Raw genomic sequence first — 26,529 nt, 5'->3', positions numbered from 1 at the left:
CTGCACTACGTGCAAGGAACATGACAGCTGACGACTTGCTGCTGGGGAGCTATCCCCATACACTCGTACAATATTACCGGCTTTCTGGTGTGTTGATGGGCCAGGTGGTTAAAAGCGGGAAGTAGAAGGAAAGTAGGAAATGCTTGTTTGTAAGGAAAAGCTCCGAGGCAGGGACAGAGTAAAAAAAGGGCACAGCACTAAATATACCTTTGAAGTTCTCGTTGCCGTATTGCTTTTGGGTCGACGCTTTCTTCTTTTTCGAACGATTTCAATTCATTCGTAATAGAAATGCTGATGGGAGCTGCTTCATCGAGCTAGACTATCCCCCGAGGCCGGATCCTGGCTTTCTTCTCGGACTGCAGAAAGGTCCATCCCGACGTGCGGATGGCTGTGATAGCAGAGAAGTCGGGGAAGCCGGCGGGTTAGAGGGAGACGTGCAGGACGACGGGGTAGTTCGCCAGTTTGTAGAGGTGGGAGATGGCCGCCAGGAGGACGGAAGATGAATTCGTGACGACGACGAGTTTGCCGGCGCGCGACGGCGCGAAGACGGAGAGGAGCGTATCGGCATTGTGCCTGACGAGTAGATGTGAAATAATGAAAGAAAGAAAAAGGAATTGAGGCCGAGACAGAAATCGAAAAGGAGGAGGGCCTTTTATACACCAAGTGAGACTACCAAGGTATTGATTCCAACCTTTATGGCCTTCGGTCGGCTGGCCTTGTCGTAACGAGGGGCCTGAACGCTGGGCCATGCGCGTGAATTCGATTGAGTCTGCAAAGCCTTAATCGGCTGGCTTCGTGGGATTTCTTTCGGCTTGACCACGTGTGGGCTCGCCCTGAGGCCTTCAGACAGCGGGTTTCACGAACCGTCAATCGGCTGGACCACGAAGCCCTCGATCGGCCCGCTTCGTGGGCATCCGGCACACAGAAAGGCTGGCCGGGCTCTACAGACATAGGTCATTTAACCTGCGCGTCTGAGCATATTTTCATTCTGGGAGTAATCAACATTGACAGGCCTGAAAGCCTGGAGGCCAAGGGCTAAAAACGAAAGAAATCGAAGGTTGGGCGTGAAAAGGTCTGTTATCTCGATGTGTGTGTGACCGACTTCTTTGGCGACGGAGGCCCGCAAGGTCTGCAAGGCGATCATCTATCCGCAAGCCTGAGCTATCTCTGCCTGCAGAATGAACTTTATTCAGGTCACACCCTGCAGGTCACACCCTGGGGTAGAATTATCTGCTAGTGTCAAAGAACAAGTCGACGGGATCTCACCGTCTTAGACTGGATTTCATCGGTTATACTATGGCTTGCTCCGTCTGTTTTAAGGAACAGTGCCCACCGCTTTAGGTTGGCGAAGCCATCGTGAAAAAGGCCGCCTCAGCTCTATCTAGACGATACTAGTGAGGGCCGGATTAGTAGTTGGATCTGTGACGACCAGCGAATGCCTGGTGTTGTATGTTTTTGTTTTGCTTCGCTTCGCTTCGAAGGTGACCCAGTCTTTTGCTAGTAGATCGTGGGTGGTGGGCGGTTGTGATCGGGCATGACCCCGAGAACAAGCGTTGGAGATTTTGTTGTGCAGGCACTGTTTGATAGCTTAGTGTACTTGCTCTGCAAATGTCATTTTCTTCCCATACTCATAAAAACCACAGGGTATGGTATCTCTACCGTGAGCACCGGACCTTCAACCCCTGAGACAGCTGCTTAGGCTATCTTGCCCTTGCGGTCGTTGAAGCAGAGACGAGAACACAAGCAATTAACCCAAAGCCTAAAGCATTGGCAGTTCTTATTCCGAACTCATAGTTTGAGCACGTATCGTATGTGTTATTCACATTGCTAGGCCCCCAAAGAAGAGGCCTCTCAAGCATTTTCGCAGAAGGTGGCTAGGCTCATATTTAATGAGACGGAATACTATACTAATACGTTTTCTTTGCTAAAACAGGCCATGAATACAATTGACATCTGTGATTAATGCGAGAGTTTTGGAGATGCTTTTGGCTGGGATGTAGCAAACCATAGAGCCGCAAGCATCCGCGGGCTCACAGACCTTCGTCATTTCGGTTTTTTCTTTCTAAACTAACCTTCCCCTATATGAAGCCCCCTACAGCCGAACTAAACCAAATCACCTCGCCATCGCTGATGTCCATAGCTGTGGAGGGCTGACAATGGTGGTCTTCGACAGCTTGTCATCAATAGTGAATCTAAGATCCATGGATGTGCGCATGCTTCCGGCAAAACGGTACTGCACCTGGACCCTCTATCATTCAGGATACGCAATCTGCGAGAGAGACAACCGCCCATGTACTCTCTCCAACCAAGCTTTGAGGTTGTTGAAGCCAGGAGGTTTATTGTACTTCTGTCCTCGTATCAAAAGCTGGCAACAACTACAGACTGTTTATCCTATCTTGTTCTCCCCACCATCACGACCTCCCTGAAGAGATCACAAACATGAATTCTGTTAAAAGTCCGCTACAGTATTCACGCGTACTAGTACTGTCAATTGCTATTTGGGTCGGTAGACTCATCACGGATAGCGAGGAGAGTGTCGATAAGGTGATAGCAAGCGGTGACACAATAGTTTGCCGTATAACACAATATACCTTGGCTCTATAGATATTTCTCCTATTCCTATCATTATATTCAATAAAGATAATCAAAAGAAGGAGAAGAAGGAAAAGAACAATAAAATTGTTAGTACTAATAATTACAGGAATAATAGAGGTAGAGCCAGGGCATAGAGCGGCATCCCGTTTTGTCACCTACTTGGGTTGGAGAGTTACACGGAACCTTGAGCGGGCTGATCATGACCCACTCGCTGTCGGCATATTGACCATACTGAGCATGTCAACTTAGCAGGCTTGCTCTCATCCAGCTGCTCGAGGAGGACAAAGGCCTCACAATAACCCTTGAGGAATCCAAGAGCGCCTTCTGGCTGCGGGCGAGGTCGTCGGTGTTGACTCAGGCAGGGGCGCCCAGAGCGAGGGGCAGAATGCTGGCAACGGTGAGAAGAGAATATCGGAAACTGCATCTTGCACGAGTTGGGGAGGTTGGTTGGGAATGGTTTTGAGACCAGGTGTAGATTGGAACTGGGAATGTGTGATCGCGTTCGCGAAAATCGCCCTAATTAAACCACCTGGACTATATGTACTACGAATATGACAGGATGCAAAGTGTCCCTCGGCAAAATTTCAGTATGCCCCAGTCCGCTGACTCCAGCCCGGTGCCTCAACAACCTTGACCTCCTCCCGCCCCGTCGTCACTACCTCGCCGACATCGAGCCGGAAGTTCTGCACACGAGCCCCGCCCTTCTCGAGAGCCCAGACGGCTAGACCAATGTAATTGGTCCCCTGGTACCGGAGGATGCCCTCGGGCACGGGGAACCTGGTCTGCGGACCAATATTGCTCACGTACCGCCCGTACTGGAACCCATTCACGTAGAGGATGGCGCGATACGCTCCAGTACCGTTAGACGCTGCAATGTCGTCGAAAACGAACGATATAGGCACATCGAGATCCGAAGCAGGGACCTGTAGATCCAGTTTCGCGGCGTAGAATGCCACGCCGGGCGCATCTGTCCCTTCGAATGGCGAGCGAAGCAGGTTGAGCGCCGCTTCGGGCGGAGAGGGGAGGTGGTAGCCCTGACGCTCGACAAAGAGCCCTCCCTCGTTCAACGGGCCGCGGAACCTGTCGGCGTAGTTCTCGCCGCCGAGGTTCCCCGTAATCTTCCACGTCGTGACGTTCGTCTGGGCGCCGGAGGGTGACGTGATGCTGTAGTCCATGATCCCGCGCGGGTTCTTCATCACGTCCGCGGGGATGACAAAGTTCTCCTCGAGGCCGGTCGTGTCGACGAGCACGGTCAGGACGTACGTCGCGCCCGCGGTGAGGTTCGTCAGGGTATAGTTGGAGTTGTTATCGCCCGCGGTGTCGGGCCCGTTGGCAAAGGAGCCGAGAAAGGTGTCATTTAGCCAGACGGAGCTCGCAAAGGCGGAGCCGCCCTGGGTTGTGATGTTGAGCTTGTCTTCTGTGCCGTTTGAGGTGAAGTAGCCCCGGAAGACGAGCGTGCCGGTGTGGAAGCCGTAGTCTGAGGCGAAGAGGGAGACCGGTGTCGTGAGGTTGGAGATTGTGTTGTTTGTGGTTTTGTGGTCTGCGAGGGGCCAGGCGGAGTCGTCGTAGCCTGGGCGGACCTCGGGGAGGGAGTCGACAGAGGTCCAGTTGAGTGACTTGAGGTCTGGTACGGGGGGCGCGGCATCCGCGAGGGACGGTTTCGCGATCCAGTTGGTTAGGTTGTTCGTTGTGTGGTCTAGTTGCTTGCCATTGACTTCAAGCTTTGTGACTTCGGGTTCGACGCCGATGATCTCCAACTCAGTGGTACGGTTGAAGTCTGCTTGGACCCTGAGAGTGTCACCCTGTATTGAGATCGATCTTATCAAGTACCCGCCATTGATAATGAGCGAGTCTGGGTTCATAATGGACGTTCCATATGCTGATTCGCTTGCACCAGGTTTGTCCGGCACCCAGTAGTTGTATGCCGAATTGCGGTCTTCTTTGTGTTAGTTACAAAGTGGTACGAGCTAGCCGTTGTACTTACCTAAGATGTAAATAACCAGGTTGTCAACCTTGACTACCCGTCGAGTGCTGGATGTCTCCCATGCCAAGAGCAGGGTGTTGTTCACATAATTGTGGTCAACGCTGGTGCCCTCGACGAGGAAAGGCGTCACGGTCGATTTGATCGCAATTTCGTGCGTCTCGCCAGGTCCACTGTAGACGACAAGAACCGTCTGGTTCTTGTACTGTTTCCAAGTAAAAATCTCGACTGTTGAATACAGTAGTGTCGTGTTTCCAACCGGGTAATCCGTGACGACGATCTTGGAATCACGGCGGGTGAGCTGAAGCAGATCGCGGGACTGCGGGATCGTGATGGTTCCTTGCGACGTGGGTAGACGAAGCGTGTAATCGGTGGTAGCGACACTGGAGTAGTTGCTGTGCCGGACAACGAAGAACGACCCGGTACCATTACCTAGCAAAGGCGTGACTGTGATGTCGGGGGTCGCGCTATATACTCCAACGGTCAAGTTTGAGGGCGTTGTGTTCAGGTAGCTAGGTGAAACTTTCAGGAACTGTGCCTCGAGCTTCAGCTCAGAGTACTTTTCCCTCGAAACACTCCTCTCTTCCGTGATTGCCTTGCAAAGTTTTAGTAATTGTGAAACCATGGATCAGAAACTTCTAACTCACGGCGCCATAATCGTAGGACGTGTACCCTCCCGGATGCCCCAGATTGCCCCAATTAGTACCGCCGAATATCTACTTTTGTGTCAGTCTCTGCCTCTCGTTCCCAATTCCTCCCAGTGACTAACCATATAAAGATTATAAATAGTGACGCCAGCCCCAAAGTTGTTTTTGTAGAAAACACGCTCAAACTCGTGATTAAGCAATGCCGCGCACTTTTCGAAACCAGGTCCTGCGTAAGGGTCGAAAGATCCTCCTTGGAACTGTCACGAGTAAGCGCAAGCTCATGTCTCTCTATAGAGACCTGTTAGCCTACCTCTAATATCGAGTATGGCGTGCTCGGGCTCTGTTGCAAATGCAGTGCGTGATAATTGGTCGGTAGCTTGTTATCTGGCCACGTATTCGGGTTTGCCTATCCCTCAGCGGTCAGTTCCATTTGCCAGACCTTTTTTTTCTTTTTCTTTTAGGATGGATTGCAGAATACTACTTACACAGTCAAACCCAAGTGGGTAACCATCATGACCCTGTAGAAAGCCTTAGTCTCAAGTCTCTGCGGTAGCTTCAGAGTGACTTACATAAATGTCAACGGCGCCTACGCCCGTTCCAGGCGCATTGTGACCCGCTGGTCTGGCATCGTTGCTGATGAGGGGCACGACAACCCCAGCTTTGCGAGCCTGGTCGATGACATACTGGAAGTAGGGCCCATCGGGACTGCTGCCGGTATCAAAGTTGGTGTACTCGTTCTCCGGCTGCAGGAGAATGACTGGGCCGCCGTTCGTGATTTGGGCCTTGGCGATGATGCCGCACACCTTTGCCATATAGCTGAGTAAGTTTTCAGCGTCAGCCACTGATTCCACTTATAATGCTCCCAAGGTGTCAAACATCGTTACTTACTTATCCGTCGCGGAAAGGAACTCGGGATCCGAGGTCCTCAGCTTCGCCTTGAGCCTCGCCAACCAACCGGGAAACCCACCACCAGAGACCTCGGCGTTGATGTACGGACCGGGTCTTGCAATGAGGTAGATGCCCGCCTTGGTCGCGGCGTCAAAGAAGGGCTGGAGATCAAACACGCCCTCGGCGGTGAAGTCACCGGCTTTCCCCTCGAGCAGCGCCCAGTCGACGTAGAAGGAGACCGTATTGAGGCCCAGGGCTTTCACCTTCTGGAAGACGTCAAGGTACAGCGACGGCACGGGCAGGCGGAAGGGGTGAATCTCGCCCGAGAAGATCATGACCCGCTCGCCGCGGACGAAGAGCGAGTGCTCGTCCCATGTCACAATGTCCTGGAGCTGGTCTCTTGTGTCGATGACTGCGGGAAGAGGGGAACGAGCTCCGGCGAGGCTGCTGCTGCTCGCGGATACGGCGGAGCAGAGCCCGAGGCCTAGCGAGGCGATGGAGAAGAGAGACGGTCTCATTGTTTCTGACAGGTTACCCGGGGGTGGCGGCTGTCAAAAACGGGGGGGAGGAGGACGACGAGGAGGAGAAAGGACGAGACTAGGACACCCACCCGGGTGTGCCATCCGTTACATGATATAATCGTCAAAGTCACCAACCTCGGACATCTGCAGCCGCGCAAAACCCTGAGAGTCGTCCGGAGACCGATATCCTTCTAGGTGCTCTAGCGTCGTTCGACCCGCGCACATTAATGCGGTAGTCAATACTTTGAGGTGTGCGTAGTAATGGCCCATCGTTCATCTTTTCCCCTCCCCTCCCGAAGCTTCCTCCCCTCCCCTCCATTGCCGGGAAGATGCAGTAGCGGCACTAGAAGAAATGAATGGGCATGTCCGGAAGAACAGGTGTGATTAGCTTCGCATACGAAACGATCATCCGATGCCCGTGGGCTGAGAAAAAGCTTGGTCCGCGATATGCAAGCCATTCTTCTGCAGCCTTGAAAGTACGGGAAAAGAGGTTGGCTGGGTGGTGAGTTGATTAAGCTTCGTCGGCTTAGCCCGCAGGAGCCGTGCGGAGATGCGGGTGGTTGATCGTTGGAGCATGTGGAGGAAGCGGTTCCAACTACCCCCTTCTTGACGTACTCGGATACTTTTACCAGGAATGATCTCGGCCGATTGCGTGCGGAGGCAGATCTGACGGTGAATTGCGACAAAAGGGCGTCTGAACCAGTGTTGATCGTCGCCGGTACCTACTTCATTTTCAATTAACGCGATGCCCGTTTATTGTCCGCAGACCGGAGTTACGATATATCAAGTGCCGAAGACCGGAATATGTTTGATTGTGACTGTCTGGTCGCATTCAAGCTCGTATCCGTTGCTTGTTGGTGATGATCTGGCTGGCGCAATGTAACCTCGCTGCTCATCATGGGCAGTTGGTGCGGGCAAGCCATTGACTAATTAAATGTAATGAAGCCCATATGACGCCATTCAAACAAAAGTCCAATCCGACTCCTCATCGGCGCCGGGGCTCGAATCGACCGTCTGCTCCTCGAAGAAGCCGATTGTTTGCCCGTCCCTCTTCCAGACCTTGCCGTCCTTCATGACAAAGCCAACCTTTCTCAAGGCCCCCTCGTCTTCTCTCGGGTCCGTGTCCAAGGCAATGATATCGGCCCGGTATTCCTTCTCGATGGACCCAAAACGAAACCCGCTCTTCTCCTTGCCGCAGCTTTCCCAGCCTCCCATCAGGCACGCTTCCAGCACATCCACGACAGGAACCCCGGCCCGGATCATGAGTTCCATTTCAAGAGCACCTTCCCCGTGAGGAAACGTTCCGGTATCACCTCCAGCAGCAAGCCGCACGCCGAGATCGTGCGCTCTCTTGGTCTGCTTGGCGATGCTGCTATACTCTGGCAAAGTCTTCATGATCCCGAGCGTCGGGACGAAGATGGTGCCGCGGCGCGCCATCTCTCGAAAGACCTCATCGGTGGCCTCTTGGCAGTGCTCAACAGTATCAACGCCAGCCTTGATAGCCATGAGCGCGCCCTTGGCCGATCCCGCGTGGCACGCCACAGGCAGCTCGCCTAGCTTGGCTTCCTTGACGATTGCGTCCATCTCCTCTTGGTTGAACATAACCACAGTCGGATTGGGCTCCGAGGGAAGAAACGGGATCGGTTCCTTTGCATTCGGAAATCGCATCACCTTTCGCCGATAGTCCGCGTAGAACTTGATGATATCCGCCCCGTCGGCCGCACGGCGCCGGACAGCCTGCGTCACGCCCACCGGACCGTCGCAGGGGTCGGAAATGCGCGGCAGCTTGGCCCACGAGTTCTCGTGACGGACCTCGTAGGACCCGGTGCTGGCGAGACACTCGGTGGCCACGAAGAGACGCGGGCCGGGCAGGAGACCTCGGTTGACGCAGTCTCTCAGATTTGCGTCGAATGAGCGCAGCCCCTCGGTGCCCATGTCTCTGTAGGTGGTGTAACCGGACAAAAGGGCGGCGCGGAGATGATTTGTAGCACGAACGACTCGCTCGACGACACTTTCGTCGCGCATCTGGACCGTCGATGAAGCTTCACTAGGCATCGTTAGATGAGCAAAGGACCCTGTGCCATGTTTGATGAGGCTCACTCGTATGGATGAAGAAACACATGTGTATGGGCGTCGACAAATCCTGGCATCACAACCTTCCCCCGGAGATCTATGTCACGACTTTCCAACTCGACATTGTCGGCTCGTTTCCGTTCATACACATGTGCAATGGCACCGGTCGCTGGATCGACGACAATCGAGATGTTCTTGTCAAAAGCCTTGTTCCTTGGATTGAATAGCAATGATGTATGTACTGTAAATTGTCCATCGAGCAGTCCGCGACTCATTTTTGCGGTGTTGCGAGGACTTCTGACAGTATAAGCGTGTTCTGGATCAGGTAGTGTTTTCGGGTTGCGAGACTCGTGAAATAATATAGCCAAGTCGATAGATAATGCCTACGTAGACGGCAAGATGAAACACCTAGGTGATTGCTGTCTGATGATGTATTAACCTGCGGGCAAGACCCTAAGCTAGCTCTCATAGGCAGCTCAATTATCCCAGACTCCCGTTTGAAATGGGCAAAAGTTCAAGGAGAGGCATAAAAAGGGACTTTGGTAAATAGAACAATCTAGTCCCTAGGTATTTACCGCTGTATGGTTGGTCAATTGGATCGCTGTTTCGAGAGGCGAAGCGCACTTGTATGATTTAAGGTCCAGTACGTGGTTTGACATGCGTGGGCTGGAAGATGGAATGCACTGCTTACATCGTTGCACTATGCAAGTGTCCGTGAACATACGGGGCTTCTGGCGCCGAGAGCCGCGGAAGCAGGACCCGACGTCAGCTGCGGAAGGATTATTGTTCCGCCATCGGTTGCCTCTTACGCTCGGTACTGGAAGGTCTCCAGTCTCCATCGTGGAGTTTGGACCGACAATGTGCCGGGATGTGGGAAGAAGAGGAACCCATGATGAGGGCGCTCGGAAACAGAGCTTCGAATAAAGGGTACCCTAAACTGTAAAAGCTAGGCGAGAGGCACCCATTGGATTCTGAGTTTCCCTCAGACAACTGCTGGCTGAGTGGTTCGTCTGGAGGTTGCCCATTGCTCCCAACAAATGACGCACGGAGGCGCATCAGTTATGAGCCGACAATTTGGTTGATCAGATTTCTCGCTGGCATTCCAAGATGCTTCGGGCGCTGTCTGAATGGCACCTTATTGTCGACATCGTCATCCTGCAGGCTGTACCGTTACAGCAGTCCTGTTGACTGTTGTTGCAGGGGCCCTCGGTGGAGGGCGAAGACCTTCGAGCGCGGAAGTGACGTCGGCCGCCGCGGAAGGCAAATGTTATGGCCCAGTGAGGCGATGCCCGTCGCCTGAGAAATTCTTGACCCCTTCCCCATAGACCCCTCACATATCCAAGGGGGGTTGACCGTGTTGTCGACACTGTAAAGTGTAGGGCACGGCACCAGTGCGACGACGAATGCCGAGTTCTGGAAAAGCTATGGAATCCGGATTCTTGGACGGGGCCGGGGAGAATGACGAATGCTGGGAGGGGCCCGGGGGATGGTGGAGACGTGCTTGGAAGACCCTGAAGAAGAATTGGCCGGGCTAGGCACTCCAGGCTGGCGGAAGCGGAGGTGCTTGGAGCAAAGAGCGACGGGTCGATGCTGAAAATAGAGACAAGATCGGCCCTGAGCAGGCATGTTGCATTGCTGTGGATGGGGACAAGCAGTGGCTTCGATATTGGTGTTTTTGCATGGATCCATCGGTGCCAGCCGGCAACGCATGTGTGTGTTTTTGTATGCCACTATGCGTTCCTTTTCATGATGCTTGGTTTTAAGCATCTCTGAAGGGCTTGACCCAAGGACACATGCCACGAGATTGTCGCTCTTTTCCGTTCTGGGTCATTATCCGTAGACCGACAGAAAGCCTGGTTCCTATCCCGTCGTCATCGTCATCACTGTGTTTGTAGATGCTACTGCACCGGCGACTCCTGGTGTCCTGCATTCTGTTAGGTAGCGGTTTGTTGGTAGTGGTGTAGTCAACAAAGCCGCCTGTCAATAGATGTTCCTGACAATAGACAAACCATGGTTATTTTTGGGATGTTCATTGTCTGCTGATGAAAGAAAAAGCGCGCCATGCAAGATCGGATTGCTGCATTTGAGCGTTTGGGGCTTGCGGCTTGCAGAGAAAAAAGCTTCTGATGGCAAACAGTCGGTGCCAACCGGTGCAAGGAATGCGGCAAAGTCAGCGGTTACAGCGGACTGGGCCAGACTCTGGAGCCATCTGATGGGCTAGAAGGGGCCGTTCAAGCCGTTTTTACCAAGCACTCGGCCGCTAACGAGTGCTGACAGCTGGGGCTGCTTCCTTGGGGGGTATTCCACTGACCTCAGAGGCTCGGCGATATTCTCGGTTGTTGTCGACTCCTCGAGGCGGCGAACAGACAACGGGAAGTGACTGAGCGAAGGGTCGGGAGCAACGAAAAGGAGGCTGAGCCACTTCTGTCCGAATCTCGAGAGGTGAGGGAAGGAAAATAGCAGGTCAACGAAGGGTCTGAGAGTGAAGCCATTTCTCATTCGCCGAGAGCCGATGGGAAAGAGACGTAGCCTGCTCCGTTCTGAATGGCTGCAGCATTTCAGCATTGATCACCGTGTGCCACAATGCCCCGCGTCGAGCCCAGGGTTCAACTGGCCTAGCCAATGAACGATCGTCATCGCACGAGAAGCGGACAAATGTGAGATGGATAACCTGATGTCTTAGGCCGTAAGACCGCCACCACGTTGTCCCTTGCACCAAAATCTGGCAAGCATCCACAGCCACTGCCCCCGGTCGCTACCGGCTCGCTCTCCCACTTCAGTCTCCCTGCGCAACGTTGCTGGCGGGTTTTCTGCTTGGGGTTGCCAGTTGGTTCCCTTTTCTGACGCTTGTTGGCCCCAGGAAGAAGCCAAGAACAGCCACCACACGGGTCACGGACAGTGCGACGGAGGAAAGAAGAAGTGGCCCGGCCCTGCATCCCTTGGTACCTGCACCTGCCCTCAGCGCTCTATCCGTACCTTGCACAGTCCAGCACTGCAAAGCAGTACCTTCCATTCTACTCTGTAAAGTACGAAGTAGCCCACCGCCCACTTGGCAACCGGCACCCGCACCTGCACCTGCCTTTTCACACTGACCACCCTCTCACGCCGCTCCAGCTCGAATACGAGTCTTGTTTTTCTGACCTTCCCGCTCGTTCCACTCCAATGACCACCCCCCTCAAAACCTATCTCAACTCATCCCTCACTTCATAAAATCACTTCACTCGCTTTTCCCTATCGTCACTCTTAGTTCCTTCCTCTCGTTTTTCTCCGAGTGATTCCTGCATCACATTTAACAAAAATCGCCTTTCACCCTTTTAACCTACCGGTCGCTTCCGCCCTCCCACCTTGACCCGGTGCCGCTCTCCTATTTTTGTACCCACCAGGCACGCAAGAACTTTCCGAGAATTCCAGACGAACCGACTCGACTCACCTAAGGACCCTGTGTCTTTGACACCACCATCAAAGAATTCGTTTGTCGCCACGCAAACGATCCATCTTTGACTTATCTGACCGACCAAGAGAATTACTTCCTACAATCGGCCGACTTTGACATATCTATCCTCTGAAGCACCACCAGTATACTGGTAAACTTGTCATTCACCACAGACAAAATGCATCCCACACGCGCCATTCAGGTCCTCGCCCTCGCCTCGGTCGCTCAGGCGTCGTGGTTCAACTTCAACAAAGCCGAACCCCGCGATGGCCTTCTCAAGAGACAATCAGGAACCGCCAGCGGCGCTGAGACCACGTCGACTGCCGCTCAAACCACCACATCTGCTGCTGCCGTCACTACAACAACGACTGCTGCTCCGAGCACCAGCACCACCGTCGCCGTTGTGACTACCACGTCTGCCGCCGCCGCCGACCCGACCACGTCCGCTAATGCGCCTGCGTCAACCACAACACCGGGAGCCACAGCTGCCCCTACAACCCTGAAGACCAGCACCACATCTGCTGGTAGCAACAACGATGAGACCACCAGCGCAAGTGCCGCGTCTTCCACCCACTCAACTACCGCCGAACCCGTTACCTCCACCATCAAGACTATTATCACCACCACCAACTCCGCTGGTGTGGCTACTTCTTTCACCTCCGAGTCTACCGTCACGAGCACCCCCGGCCTTAACGAGGCCAACTCTGGAGATTCGTCATCTGGCATGTCATCCGAGACACGTAAGACTGTCATCGGTGTCGTTGTTGGTGTCGGTGGTGCCATTGTCCTCGGTGCTTTGGGCTTCGTCGCATGGAGAATTTGGGGCAAGAAGAAGCAGGCCGAGGAGAATGATGGCCTCATGGAGTACAACAACCAGTACGGCAACGAGCCCAAGAACGAGGTCGGTAGCGCCCAAGGGTCTGGTTCCGGCCGTACTCCCTTCCAGTCGACTCTCGAAAGCTACCACGCACCGAATGGACAAGTCAATGCATCATCCAACTTCTAAGAAGATGTATGTTGCGACTTTCAATGATTGTTTCTTGCGGCAGAAAGCGTTGATTCCCCGGTCCTTCCCAAACGGATACCACACTCCTTGATTTTCTCTTTTTACTCAATATTTGCGGCTGGCCTTTCCACCAGTCATGTGGAGTTTGGGGCCGCCAGATTACTATGGCAGGCATGGTTGCATATCGCAAGGTCTCCGGACTAATGGATAGAAATATGTACATAGAAGGCAGAAAACTACTCTTCTTTGTCGGCTGGGCTTAGGATGATCACTTCACTGGACTAGCGCGGGCTTCAAACGAGTCGCGCATCAGAACAGGGCATCGACACCAGCAAAGACACACGGCAGAGACCGCAACTAGCAAGTCTGATGGGCAGCCTTCTAGGCCCATAGGCTTGTACGTACGTTAAGATACAACTTTAATATCAGGACTGTCAACTTCCAAACAATTCAAACAATGAAAGGCAATGAAAGAAGCACATACCACATTCAAAATGACGCAAGTGAAGTCTGTTGGCTGAGGAGGCCGGGGTTTGGCTCTTGAGGGAGAAGACTGAGTTCAACCGATTGATTGCAGCCCACCCCTCCCTCTGAACTCTATTCCATTCTATCTTTTCCCGATATGATCAGCCGTCATCCAAGGGGGGCTCAACTGCCATCTGATGAAGTCCATGTCTCCATGCCAGCATGATCGCCCTTCTTCGGTTGCCCGTCCCGTCTGGGCAATATCACGTGGGCGCACCCGTGGCACCAAAGCTAGCCCATCCGTAATATGATTTCCCCGTCTCAGTGGTGTTTCGGGAGTGCTTTGTGGTGGTGTTGCATCCCAGCTTTTTGTGGGCGGGCGGTGGTTGGGATCTCTTTCCCGCGTTTCAGGTTCCCTTTCTTGCTGCAAGGCCCAATACCTATCTTTCCCCCCTCCCGTGCCGTGCATCTGTCGCAGCTGCGGGCGTCTGTTAGGTGTTAATCGGAAAAGCCCAGTCTGGTAAAGTTTAAGGGACGGACGTTTGGTTGTTCCTTTCTTTTTACTCCTCCAACGTCCTTTCGGTGTTACGTACGGTCTTCACATTGAGCGCTGCGCGTCGCCAACCTACAACACTCCTCCTGCGATTCGTTGACGACGCTATATACGATTCGACGAGGTTGAGCCTCGGATTACCATCACAAACGACATATTCCTAATATTTCAATTCGATGCGCTGGTGAAGGACGGAGCTGGGAGAACTTTATCTACGGCACGAAGTAGAGATATCAATTGGGTTACGGCCGCAATCACGGATACCGATACTCGACGAAAGCAACCGACGCGATCGATTAATCAATCGGAGGGAGAACAGATCCGATAATCACATCAAAGACGACGAAAGGACGAGCGGAAAACGGCCAGACCGCAGCCGGCCCCACAAAGATATCATAGAGAAAGCAATGAGGACATCAACACTCTTCAACGCCCTATCGGGGGCCGCCGTGGTGGTGGCGGGCGTGCTGGCGATGGACCTCGGCGACGAGATGCGCATGGGGTGGAAGTATGGCCTGCTGCCGCGGCAGACGGCGCAGAACTTGCAGACTTTTGATGGGAATTTGGGCGGTGTCCAGGCGTCAGCGGTATGTGGATTTGATCTCTGTCTCTCAAGATAATCTGTCTCCCGGCCCCCAACCAATACCCCGAGCAAGAGTCGAGACCCTTCATGGGTGTGAACGTTCTAGCTCGGGGAGGAGTTCGGTGTGGCGTTCAAAGGGTGGCGCTGTTTCAGGAGTAGGATGAGGGAAGAATCGAAGGAAGGAACATTGGTTGCTGACTTTTTGTGGCTTGGGATGCAGATTACCAAGTCAAATGACCCTAGTAGACCGTTCGAGGTTGACGGCGATACTTTTGTGAGTTTCTTCTACATGATATCCGACCTCTACACAGGAGAAGACGGAGAGGAATTGTGTGTGAGTGGCTAGGGGAAGCGTGCTAACGAGTGCTCGTTTGTAGCCCGACTTCAACACCGCCGCGGGCAGATCGTGCGATAACCAGAAGAACAAGTGCTCACAAGCAGCCAATAACGGACCGCAAAAGTTTGAGGTGACGAAGTGCGATGAGCAAGCTGGTGAGTCTAGATGCCTCTCCCATAGTGTTGGAACTTTCCTTTACAATTGATGGGGTTGAGTTGAGAGAAGATTACGATACTAATTCGGACCGGTAGAGCAATGCAAAAACACAATCGACTCGATCACAAAGCAGAGCTTTGGCGATCCCGTGTTTTCGGGCACGGTGGGTGACTTTGACATCTTTTGTGATCCTTGAGAGATCTGTCTGAGTTGGGTGGTGGAGTGAGATGTCTGTTGTCAGCGGCGGCGGCGGCGGTGGTGATGTAAGCGTTGCTGTGTAGGAGCTCTGTGAAAGGAGTTACCTACGACTTGTGTATATTGAGAGATGACGGAAAATGATTGATGGGTCGAGGGCCGTAAGCCAAAGTGTTTGGCAGAGGTGTTGAGGGGGGACTTGTGAGCTGTACATGTTAAAGCTTGGTTTGGTGTTATAGGCTCCTCGAAGTAGAGATCGAGGTTTGATGTCCGGCGGGCTTCACGCTTGGCTGTTGATGAGGCTGTGATTATTATTCTCCTTATTCCATGACTAATAAATCATGATGAAATTCAATGGTGATGAACTCCTTCGATGATGTTGAGAAGTGGCATTGTAGGATTGTTTGTAGTGTGATGTGGTTGTGTTTTCTCGGAATGCCTTCACTTGTGACTACAAACGACATCTCAGAAAGAACAGGTCTCCATCCTAGTAGTCGCCAGCCGTACCCGCATTTCATACTGCTTGGGTAAGGTACTAGACTTTCCTTGGACAAAAACATAGACCCAGGACAGAGTTATATCTTTCTTGGCCATCTGAACTTTTGCCTGAGCCAAGTCTTTCCGCCCGACTTTCGCAAGCGTGGACAACACATCCGAAAAAAAAGAAAAAGAAAAAAAAAAGATAATTTTTTCCCCCCATGAATCGAACTAATGTGTATTGTCCTTTCGTAGCAATGTCGACATAAAACCGAACCTCTTGATAAGGAATTCCACCAACTGGGGTCCAGACTCGACGGGGGACTCTCGAAATAAACCCACGGGCACTAAAGATCCGTTTGCTAATTAAACACGTCCCCCAGGTTCAACGCTGTTCCCGGGGAATTTCCAACCTGCCTTTGTTTTTGCCCCGAGCTTTTCGCGTTTTGTGGCTCAAAAGAGTAAGACAATGTATGTCTTGGGAAAACCACAATCCACAAATCGAAAATGCCATTTGTCGTCCCTGACTGGGGCGCGGGGCGAATGGAAAAGTTGAGGCATTGTTACCTTAGACTATGCAGACGACCAAACTGGTAGGACTTTGCCTGCCACCTGATGAGATGCAGAAGGTGTCCTCACGGATAGCTAGGAGGAAGGGATGGAACCGGTATCGAGGATGAGACGAGACGAATCGACGACACTCGGCTCTGATGATTGTCTGGAAATTCGGTACCTGCATATTTTTCAAGTTTAGACCGAAACTGCAGTAGTGTCGTCGAAGAAAACGTGCGTCCAAGGGGGATAGCACCAGCAATTTGACAAGTTGGGGCTCCCGTCATGCAGGTTTTCGAGCTGTCGAGTGGGTGGACGCTACTACATGGCAGGATGTAAAATAATAAGGCTTGTTATATCTTCCATGACTATTCCAGAAGTCTCCACGATATGAGGAGTGACGAAAAGACATGTTTGTTCCTTTGGCTCAAAACTTTGAGGTCGCGATATTGGTGGCATGGCGTTCTTAAAAGCAATAGACATGCCAGCACCAACTTTGATACCGGATTCAAACACCTGTAAACAAACGCAGCGTCTTCCTCTGATTTCACGAACCCATCTTCCAGAGCAGGCGGACACAAACTAGAAGCAATCTGAGCACGAGCGTCACGAGCCGGACATTCAAGCCATTGGTAAATACGACGTCGTCTAGGAATCCAAGCGGCGGGGCCTCTCATCCGGCGGGAAATCACCCATAGCTCCAGATGCGATGCAGCAGTAGGGGAGACGATGTCCGGGGGGGCATTTCAGTAGTGTAATGATAAGAGAGTACGTTGACACTTGCCTGCGTCTTCGTCACACCAAAGGTACCGTGATATCAACCAAACAAGGCGAGATTGGGCTGGTCATAGCTCGGCCCCGTGGTTTTTGGCGGCGGGGACTCTCATTAAAACAAAGCTGGGCCGCTGAGTGGCCATCGTCGTCTCTCGCCCGTGGTGTGTGGGAATCGTGGATTCGTGGATTGGACAGCCTGTCCCTGGCGACTCGCGCTCCCCCGGTCCATCCTATTGGAAAGCGGGCAGGGGGATACCCCCATCTCATCCAAGCTTGTCACTCGTGTCTGGCCCCGTTTTCCCAATGACATTCGTTCATGTGCCACTGCTCTCTCGCAAGTTAGGTTGGCTGGAAAAGAAGGGCCCCGAAGTATCGACCTGGAAGCAGAGAGAGGGTCAGAGGCAGAAAAGTGCCAGCTGTCTTTCGTGGAGTTGTAGCCCCAGTTTGAAGCCGTCCAATCTCATCGTGCCACTGGTGCCGGGCCACCGAACCTAGGCTCCACGACACTCGAACCCCGTAGCTTGAGGGATTCTAGGCGGAGGTATCCCTTCCTTTTCCTTTCGTCGAGGCTCCACGAATTCGTGCCGGTGCAGATGAGCTATCCTGTCGTGGTTGTCACTGCATTGGACGACTGGCAGACCTGACGGTTTTTGTTCAACAAAGGTGTACGGATACATAAAACTTTCAGGTAACTGAACCAAGAACAGTCTGCCAAGGTGCCTGTATATATACTCAGCAGGGTACCAAGGTACCTTACTAAGTAAGGTAATGTACCTTAGGTAGGTAAGTAAGGTAGCGAGACTAAGGCAGTCTGAGTGAGCTGTCCTCGGCTGGCCGTCGTGCCTTAGCTCTGCTGTACCTGCTCCTTCCCGTGCGCGTACCTGTACCTTGCCATTCCTGTCAAATCCCCGTTCCCAGTCTTGTGCATGTACGTAGTATGTACGGATACATCAAGTCCCTTTATTTTCCATCGCCTTCCTACCTTATGAACCATTAGTAGTGTACAATCAAGTCATGAACACCTAACCGGCCGGCACCATCTCCAACGATAACTTACTTGTAGGTCGGGAAGGGGAACTAGGCAAGAATTGTTACCTTAGCCTCCCATGTGTCCTTCCAGGTTGCCTTTTACCTCGCCGTCTTGTCCAGTCCTCACTGACTTTCCACCTTGCTCCTGATACATCACGTACCTACCGACATCTCTATCCCCCCTCTACTCGTCCTCTCAGTCTCTCCACCAAAGCCGACGGCATCCTGCCATATCGACGGAATCGCCATCATACGTGTAGCTCGACCTGTGATCCGATGCGTCCGGTAACCGCATGCTGCCTCTGCCTGCCTTCTTTCCTCATGTCGCTCCTTAGTCAATAATTTCCCTCTCCCAGTTCCTTTCTGCAACGGGCCCTCGTCCCTCTAATCCCTGCACCAGACCACCATCTGCAAAATAATACCTTATTTCTGCTGGCTATCCTTTTTTTTTTTCTCTCTCTTGACTAGGTCCCCTTCCCTGCCCGCCTAACAAAAAAAATACCTGGGCTACCTCACTTACGGATACGCGTCGCGACCAGAAAAACCACCCGTCGGCCCCAAATATACACACATCCATCCCCAATCACACGGGCCGCCTCTCCTCCACCCCCTTATTCCTGTCAACAACCTCGACAGCGCCCGTCCGTTCCCTTCGTTTTTTTCTCGCGGCCTGCTTCGTTGTGTGTGCATGCCGATTTTTGAGGGCTGTTGAATAAAGGGTCCTCGACGCGAATACACAGAGACTTGGCTGCAGACGATTCCCATCGTTTGCGCTGATCTCACCGTGGTAAGTCACAGCTCACCGCATCCTCACCTGACTACATTCCCGGCGTGCTACGGATACCTTGAACGTCTACCCAATACGCCACGTCTTCCCTTGGACCCATTCCTAATTGAAACAGAGTCCCACGAAGACGTCTTCTTCCCAGCAATCCGCATCTCCTCCTGCTGCATCCGCACAGGACGGCACAGGACCTCATCGTCCATCCTACAATTCTCCGCCAACGTCTCCCGCCCTCTCATCGACGTCCACAGCTGCCGACGGCGAGGACCTTGGGTCCTCCCCAATTTTGCCTTCGCTACCTGCGCCCAGACTCCCCGACCGAGCTCGGGAAATTCTGAGAAGTCAAAACCAGTCCAATCCGGAAGAAGAGGAGAGATACGTGACAGCTAGCTGGGGCTCGCCCTACTCAACTGAAGAGACAAACCTCATTCGCCGCGAGAGCATCGGCAGCGATCAATCCGAAGGCTCGCCCATCCATCACATTGCTATCAGCACTCCCTTTCTTCGACCTCCACCAGCGCTCTCGCTCGGACAGGACGAATCGCACGAGCCCTATCTCAGCGCTGCTCAAGTTCTAGCCAATCGCGCTCGGAGACCTGCGCGACGATTGACTGAAGATTGGATTCGCCAACACACGGCGGGGGATCATACTGAGAGTCGACATTGGTTCAGCGACGGAAGCGAGCACTCTTCACTGAGCGGCTCAGGATCTGGCGACGAAGCTGTTTGGCACGATAAGGAATCTCTGCGAACCCCGAGAGCCCGACCACGCTTAACGCGCGCATCGCTCACGGAACCTCGCTATCCTCGAACCCGATCCAGCGTCGAGACGCTCAAGCAAGAAGACGTGAAGCCTCGAGACGAGACTACAAACACGAAAATGGAGAGCCCCGATCTTTCAAAGGCCGACTTGGCCCGCGACCTGCCAGACCTCCCACCTATCCCCACAACGCCCAGACGAAGCGCGAGTGCCGCTGTTGGCAATATTGCGAGGACGCCAACCACACCGATGAGGAGTGCATCTGCAAGAGTGACGATCAAAGAACCCAGCATGACGCCTCGGGTGAAGAAGAAGATCCCGTGGAAGGGCAAGAATATTATGGTTCTTCTTCCCAAAGACGAGGAACGCGGACGCCAGGGCCATGCGCCCAAGCCATTGAACCAAAACGAAATCGAGGGCATGTTTAGATCGTGGGAGGAGCTTGGATACGACATCAGTGGCTTCGATTTGGATCTCGCAGAAGGCACGTACCAGGCCCCCACTGGATACTCCCAGAGTCGAGACGCCTGGCCTAGCCCCGAGGACCTTGTTCGAGAGCGTGCGCAACATACATACAAGGTCACATTGCCTGATTTGAATGGTAAGCCTGTGTTGAATGGACTGAAAGCAATAGGAATGCTAACTGTCGAATAGCTTGGAGAGACTACGTCAATGAGCTTAACGAAGCCAAGTTGCGAGCTCTTGGAGTGTCATTTGGCGACGACGACCCCCCTGCGCCTTCAATATCGCCTGCAGTATCACAGCCCAGCCGACAGGCCTCTGCGCAATATCCGCCTTTGCCATTCTCTCCGCCATTGCCTACATCGTCAGCATCGAGCAATCATGTGCAAGGCTACCCGTTTCCGCCTCAGTTCATACCCGGTGGACGTTCTTCTGCAGGCCACAGCCACAGCCCAAGCATGGCTTCTCCCATTGGCTTTGGAAGTCACCCTGCAAAGTACAATAATCGACAGTCGATTTCGGTTCCCATGGGCCACTCGCCTTTCCAGATGCCTGGTCAACCATCGCCCCTAGGCTGGCCCGGTCCGCACAGAACAGATTCGCCTGGGCTACTGAACGGGATCCTTTCTCCCGTCTCACCCTTCATGCCCGAAGGGTTTGCACCGACTGGCAGCCCTGCTTTCAATGCGCATCAACGTCACCAATCTTTGCAATACCCCATGATGCCCCATCAGTTCATGCAGCAGCAACAGCAACCTGCGCGCGCATCACCACGTCTGCAAGAGGTGCGAGAAGACGAAGAAGAAGAGGAGGAGGCACAAGAAGAGCTGTCTATCAAGCCCGTGGAGCCCGCACAAGTCAACGACGATGATCTCCAGGCAGAAATTGACGAGGCCGAGTACCACCTGGAGGAGCAGATGCGTAATGAGTTGGAGCACGAGGACTACAGCCCCCACAATGAGGAAGCCGCGGCGGAGCAACTGGCCAACTTCTCTCAACAGCAGCCTCTTGCACATGCCAGAGAGGCATCGGTTCAGTTCCAGGCACCCCAGCAGCTTCCTAAGCAGTTCGGTCCTCAAGGCGGCGATGGTCCTGTCCTTCACCACCCGCGCCCTCACAGCCGTGGCCACTCTTTGTCGCAAAACTTCTTCTCTCACCATGACGAGACCCGGCCTCGCGGCGACAGTTTGGCCGGGTGGCACGAGGTTGACGCACAGCGGATCGAAGAGGCCGCGGAGATCGAGACCAACCCAAGCAATCTCGGTACACCCGTGCAAGATTTCAGCCTCACGACGCTCTTGCAGCAGCACCAGCGATCGTTCTCCACAACAAGCAATCCTTGGAACGATGCTTCATCAATGTCAAGCAACTCTGGCATGCCGAGAAGACCCAGCCATGCCAGCAAGCCTTCGCTCTCTAAGCTCAACGTCAAGGCGCCCGAGTTCAAGTTTAACCCAGGTCACGAGTCCAAGACGAGCTTCACTTTCGGTGCCGGTAGCAACAGTATTCAGCCCTCGGTCTTCCAGGCCGGCGGTGGATCATTCGCCCCGTCAGTCACTTCTCCGTCAGCAGGCTCGTTTGGCGCAGGGTCCATGTCATCCAAGATTAATGCCGCTGCCCCTGTCTTCTCGCCTGGTCAGAGCGACTTTAGCTTTTCTGCCTCTGGTCCCAAGTTTCGACCGGATGCACCCGCCTTCACACCCTTTGGCAATGTTTCGGATTCCGTCACTAGCCCCGTGTCGGGCAGCGAGAGCGCTGGGAACCGAACTAGCTCGATTTTCGGCAACATTGATCTGAACCTTTCTGACATTGTCAAGCCTCCCAAGAAGTCAAAGGCCGTCCCAATTATCGCTCCCAGCCTCAGTGATAACAATCAGGATGAGTCTCAAGACGACCTTCCGGACGATGCAGATGGTCGCTTGATTGATGAATCTCGCTACAAGAGAGCAAAGGCGTCCAGAGGAGACGAGGATGATGTTCCTCTTTTCGCTGAGCCATCGCCTGAACCCACAACGTTGCAGTCACTCCAGCCAAGGAAAGAGGAGCAGGATGCCTCTGACGAGCAAGCTTACACGCCCGCCGATACTACGATGTCTTCCACCGTTGCTTCAGAGCACCCTGCCGACTCCAAGGCCGTTACAGCTACTAGCCCTTCGGATACTTCGCCTGACCAGCAGCACCACAACTGGGCACCCTTCGAATTCGACTCGAACAACGATGTCCAGAGCTTTGCCGAAGCCCGACCTTTCGGTATCGACTCGTACAAGAAGGGCCACAACAAGTCCCTTTCTGCCACTGCCAGAGCATTCATCCCTGGCGGCGGCTGGGCGCCTACTCCGGCAACTGAAACCGACGAGGACGAAGAGGATGAGCGCGACAGAGAAGACACCGTTGAGCCAATCCTGCCAAGCACCGAGGCGCCTGCCCCGGTCTCGCCACCTCGCGAGCCATCTACCAAGTTCGCCGCACCCAAGGGACTGGGCGCTTCTCGTTTCGCAAGCCCGCCTAAGACTAAGGGTCTTTCTGCGTCTCGCTTTGCAGCCTCTCCATCGCCTGCGCGCAACGCCGGAGAAGAAGACTACGAAGACTCCCTGGAAGAGGGAGAGATCCCCGAGGACTATGTTGTTTCTGAGGGAGAAGAGTATCTCGATGAGCCCAACGCCCACGAGTTCACATTCCCGGCACAGTCGGCAATTGATGCCAGTAACGAGCTTCATGAGCCAACTTTTGAGGAGATTGATGATATCATGAACCACCTCAACCAGAATGACCCGACATTTGGTGTCAACAAGGCCAACGACGAGGCCGCCAGATGGCACCAGCCCAGCCCCAACAGACAGATCCAGGTCGCAGGCGTCACCAATTTGTCGCCCTATAAGATGCAGGCCGGCAGCCAATATCGCAGCAGAACCTCCAGTCCAGTGCGCCAATACCACGGCCTTCCCGCCGACAACTCGGCAATGCCGACGACGGAGTTGGAGGATCCTTTCGTCGATCCTCCATTGAGTGCACAGTCATTCGACGCTCCGATTACCCACCTGGTTGGCCAAGAGAGTGCTGCGCAGAGCGACTGGGAAGGCGCCTTCAGCGACGAAGAGCAAGCCAAGCTGGAGCAGCGCGTCCAGTTCTTCGACGGTCGTGTCAACGAAGCCGTCGGCGATCTGCTCTCCGCTCGCTTGGGTCCCCTGGAGAAGACCCTGCTGTCCATCAAGCAGTCCCTCCGCGGCGACAGAAGAGCTTCATCTTCCGTCCGTCGCAGCGTCTCCGCCGAGATTCAACACAGCGACGCTGACGACGAAGATGAGGAGCCTGTGCCTCGTCGCTCGCTTAGTCCGCGCCGCGACAAGCGCATGGAACAGATCCGTGCCGCTGTACTCGATGCTTTCGCTGTCCAGCAGCGCGGCGCCGCTCCCGCGCCTCAACTTTTCGCACCTGCCGCCGATGAGCCTTCCAGCACTGCTGTTCTCAAGGCCCTGGAGGAGATGAGGGAGCAGTTCGGCGCTTCTATGCGCCTTGACTTCCGTGGCGAGGATCTGCGAAACATTGTGGAGGAAGCTGTTGAGAAGCGCATGCCAACACCGTCCCAGCAGCCAACCGCTGATCGTGATCATGACGAGGCCGTTAACAACAAGTTGAGTGAGCTCCAGGCCAAGGTCATGGACCTTGAGGAGCGTCTCTATGTCGAGCGTAGCAAGACTGAGAAGGAGGTCACCGATCGCCGCGCCGCTGAGGATCTCGCGGCAGAGCTCGACAGAAAACTCCAGGCCGCCGAAACTCGCGTTGAAGTCGAGATTATGAACAAGAGCATTTTCGACCATCGCGTTAGCGACCTGGAGGATAAGCTCCGACACCAGGAAGAGCGCACCCAAGCCGAGCTTGACGGTCGCAGAACAGCCGAAGATAGACTCTCGGAGGTTCAGCGTCTGCTCCGTATTGCTAGCGAAGAGGAGGTCCGCCTTCGTGAGGATGTTGAGGAGCGAGACCACAAGCTCAAGGCCTTTGAACAGGCCGCTTCCAAGCAGACGATGCGCATGGCACTCATGGAAGCCTCGCAGACGAATGCTACCCAGGCACAGACTGAACTCACCAACAAGATCAACGCCATGGAGGACGAGGTCCGAGGTGCCACCCACGAGGCTAACCGCTGGAGATCCGAGACGGAGCGCGTGGTTGAGACTGCCCGCAGACAGCAGATCGACCTCACCGAAACACTACAGGAGAACAAGGCTATGCAGAAGTTCATCGACACCCTTGGAACTCAGCTTCAGGAGAACGAGCGCGTCAGAGAAAGCTGGCGTGCCAAGTTTGTCTCTCTCCAAGAAGACATGGCCAAGGCTGCCCGCGACATCACTGAGGAGAATGCACGTCGCACCAAGCGGGAGCAGCAACTCGTCGCTCGTCAAGAGGTCTTGGATGCTAAGCTCCAAGCCGAGGCCCGTACGCGCGAACGAATTGAAGCCGAGATGGAGAGATTGGAGAATGGCGAACGCCAAGGCATGCGCGCCGTCAGCGAGTGCAAGCGCCTCGAGGGCCTGCTTGGCGAGATGAAGACCGAGAACCACAAGCTTCACCAGTCTGCCATGCGCTACCAGAGCGAATTCAAGGAAGCGAGAGAATCTGGCATTGCCGAGGTCCAGCGAACGCGCGTTTCTATGCAGCGCGAGATTGATGAAGCCAACCACCACGTCAATGCTGTTCGCGAAGAACTCGAGGAGCAGGTCGCTAAGCTCAGGGCCGAAGTGGACCAGGCCAACATGGACGTCGAGACTGCCAAGGCTCAGTCTGAGATGATGATGGAGGAGGCTCAGACCAGCAAGACTGATGCCATTGAAGAACTCAAGCGCAAGCACCAGAATGAGCTCGAGGACTTCCAGACCCGTTGGGAGCGCCAGCTGAGCAACGCCGTCGAAGATGGCCAGAAGACCGAGCAGCACCTCCTCGAGCGTCTCAGTCTGTCAACGTCCAAGACCGAACACCTCCAAGATCGTGTCGCACATCTGGAGGAGAAGCTCGAAGTTGCCAAGGAAGCTGCTCGTGCTGCCGCTCAAGCTGCCAGGTCTGCAGGTGTCGAACCAACCATTGTGCCCAATGCATCATTCCAACCCAAGGCTGCGGCACCTGCCGCACCCGTCGTGTCTAAGGCTGTGGACCTCCCAGAGAAGATCTCGCCCCAGGCGTTGCGGGAGTCCATCATGGTCTTGCAAGAGCAGTTGCAGGCACGCGAGCAGCGCATCGAAGAGCTCGAGTCTACTGTCGACAAGCTGGATCCCGAAGCCCCTACCAAGATTGCCAAGCGTGACGATGAGATCACTTGGTTGCGCGAGCTTCTTGCCGTGAGACATGGTGATTTGCAGGACATCATCCTTGCTGTCTCTGCTGAAGACTTTGACAGAGAAGCTGTCAAGGATGCGTCCATCCGCCTCAAGGCCAATCTCCAGATGGAGGAACAGGAACGCGAGCGTGCGATGAATGGCGGATCAGCAATCAATCTGCCCAACATTGCACAGTCGCTTCGGGATGCTGCATCGCCTCGTGTTGCTCAAGCCGTAGGCCCCCTGGCAGCAGCCTGGGGTAACTGGCGCAAATCGCAACAACCCATTTTCGCGTCAGGCGGACGAAGCGGCAGGCCCTCGACGGCCCGTCCTGCTGTCAACAGCAACCATACCCCGTCCCGATCTACCGCATCGGCTTCGTTTAGCAACAATCACAACGGACTGATGACTCCGCCGGCTTCTGGCCTCCGCCAGACCCCTCCTTCGAACGCTTCGCACGCGGAGGAACCTCAACCAACCGCGTTCCAGACCACCGGACGTCGGTACACAGCCCAGCAACTGCAGGCCAGGAATCGAGGACCGTCCATCACGGAAGTGCCATCCGAGCCGATGCCCCTCAAGAGTCCGCCCGCCCGCCGTCCTTCAAGCCGTTCCCAACAGCCCATGACGCCGCCGATGATGCGCTCAAGCGCCTACGACTCGGATGCTCACCCGGGCGACTTTGACGACACTGACTTCTTTGAAGACTAAGAAGAAGCAGTAATGAGTGGAAGGAAGTGTGGGAGCGTGTAGGATTTCCTTTGTCTTTCGCACCGCAGTCAATCTTTCTCTCTCTCTGTCTCTCACGCAGCATGCTTTTGAGCCCAAAAGAGTGGACACACTAGAATGATGATACCCCTTTTTCGCAAGACTACTACTTACTAAAAATACAACCCACTGAGGGTATTGGAGGAGGAATTTTCATATACAAAACACAACTCAGATG

General features: G+C 54.0%; 5 protein-coding genes across 5 annotated transcripts; 3 read left to right on the top strand and 2 right to left on the bottom strand.

The window, feature by feature from the left end:
* Positions 1–3,179: 3,179 nt before the first annotated feature.
* BDP55DRAFT_689212 (family 35 glycosyl hydrolase) lies at positions 3,180–6,629 on the bottom strand (the record flags this gene model as incomplete). The annotated part of the gene is made up of 8 exons (XM_060576715.1): positions 3,180–4,531; positions 4,580–5,171; positions 5,224–5,292; positions 5,346–5,480; positions 5,534–5,629; positions 5,709–5,741; positions 5,793–6,039; positions 6,112–6,629. The coding sequence occupies 8 exons, from the start codon at positions 6,627–6,629 to the stop codon at positions 3,180–3,182; spliced, it is 3,042 nt and encodes a 1,013-aa protein (XP_060437149.1).
* A 963-nt stretch (positions 6,630–7,592) lies between these two features.
* Positions 7,593–8,980, bottom strand: BDP55DRAFT_689211 (amidohydrolase; the record flags this gene model as incomplete). Its single annotated transcript, XM_060576714.1, has 2 exons — positions 7,593–8,679; positions 8,733–8,980. The coding sequence occupies 2 exons, from the start codon at positions 8,978–8,980 to the stop codon at positions 7,593–7,595; spliced, it is 1,335 nt and encodes a 444-aa protein (XP_060437148.1).
* Positions 8,981–12,316: 3,336 nt separating this feature from the next.
* BDP55DRAFT_625623 (uncharacterized protein) lies at positions 12,317–13,144 on the top strand (the record flags this gene model as incomplete). Its single annotated transcript, XM_060571501.1, has 1 exon — positions 12,317–13,144. The coding sequence occupies one exon, from the start codon at positions 12,317–12,319 to the stop codon at positions 13,142–13,144; it is 828 nt and encodes a 275-aa protein (XP_060437147.1).
* Positions 13,145–14,284: 1,140 nt separating this feature from the next.
* Positions 14,285–15,586, top strand: BDP55DRAFT_19146 (uncharacterized protein). Its single transcript, XM_060565880.1, has 4 exons — positions 14,285–14,749; positions 14,966–15,019; positions 15,123–15,237; positions 15,334–15,586. Exons 1-4 carry the CDS (start codon positions 14,570–14,572, stop codon positions 15,432–15,434), a joined length of 450 nt encoding a protein of 149 aa, XP_060437146.1. The 5' UTR covers positions 14,285–14,569; the 3' UTR covers positions 15,435–15,586.
* Positions 15,587–19,929: 4,343 nt separating this feature from the next.
* Positions 19,930–26,294, top strand: BDP55DRAFT_689210 (uncharacterized protein; the record flags this gene model as incomplete). The annotated part of the gene is made up of 21 exons (XM_060576713.1): positions 19,930–20,410; positions 20,464–20,792; positions 20,820–21,128; positions 21,150–21,199; positions 21,221–21,542; positions 21,576–21,718; positions 21,749–21,804; positions 21,826–21,995; positions 22,023–22,099; positions 22,130–23,642; positions 23,667–24,192; positions 24,217–24,231; positions 24,253–24,551; positions 24,576–24,708; positions 24,730–24,844; positions 24,866–24,956; positions 24,984–25,051; positions 25,085–25,149; positions 25,183–25,221; positions 25,255–25,352; positions 25,380–26,294. 21 exons carry the CDS (start codon positions 19,930–19,932, stop codon positions 26,292–26,294), a joined length of 5,814 nt encoding a protein of 1,937 aa, XP_060437145.1.
* Positions 26,295–26,529: the final 235 nt, after the last annotated feature.

This window comes from Colletotrichum godetiae (genome assembly GCF_030913485.1).
Source record: "Colletotrichum godetiae strain CBS 193.32 chromosome Unknown BDP55scaffold_1, whole genome shotgun sequence".
NCBI lineage: Eukaryota > Fungi > Ascomycota > Sordariomycetes > Glomerellales > Glomerellaceae > Colletotrichum > Colletotrichum godetiae.
This window is presented reverse-complemented; position numbering and strand designations above follow the sequence as displayed.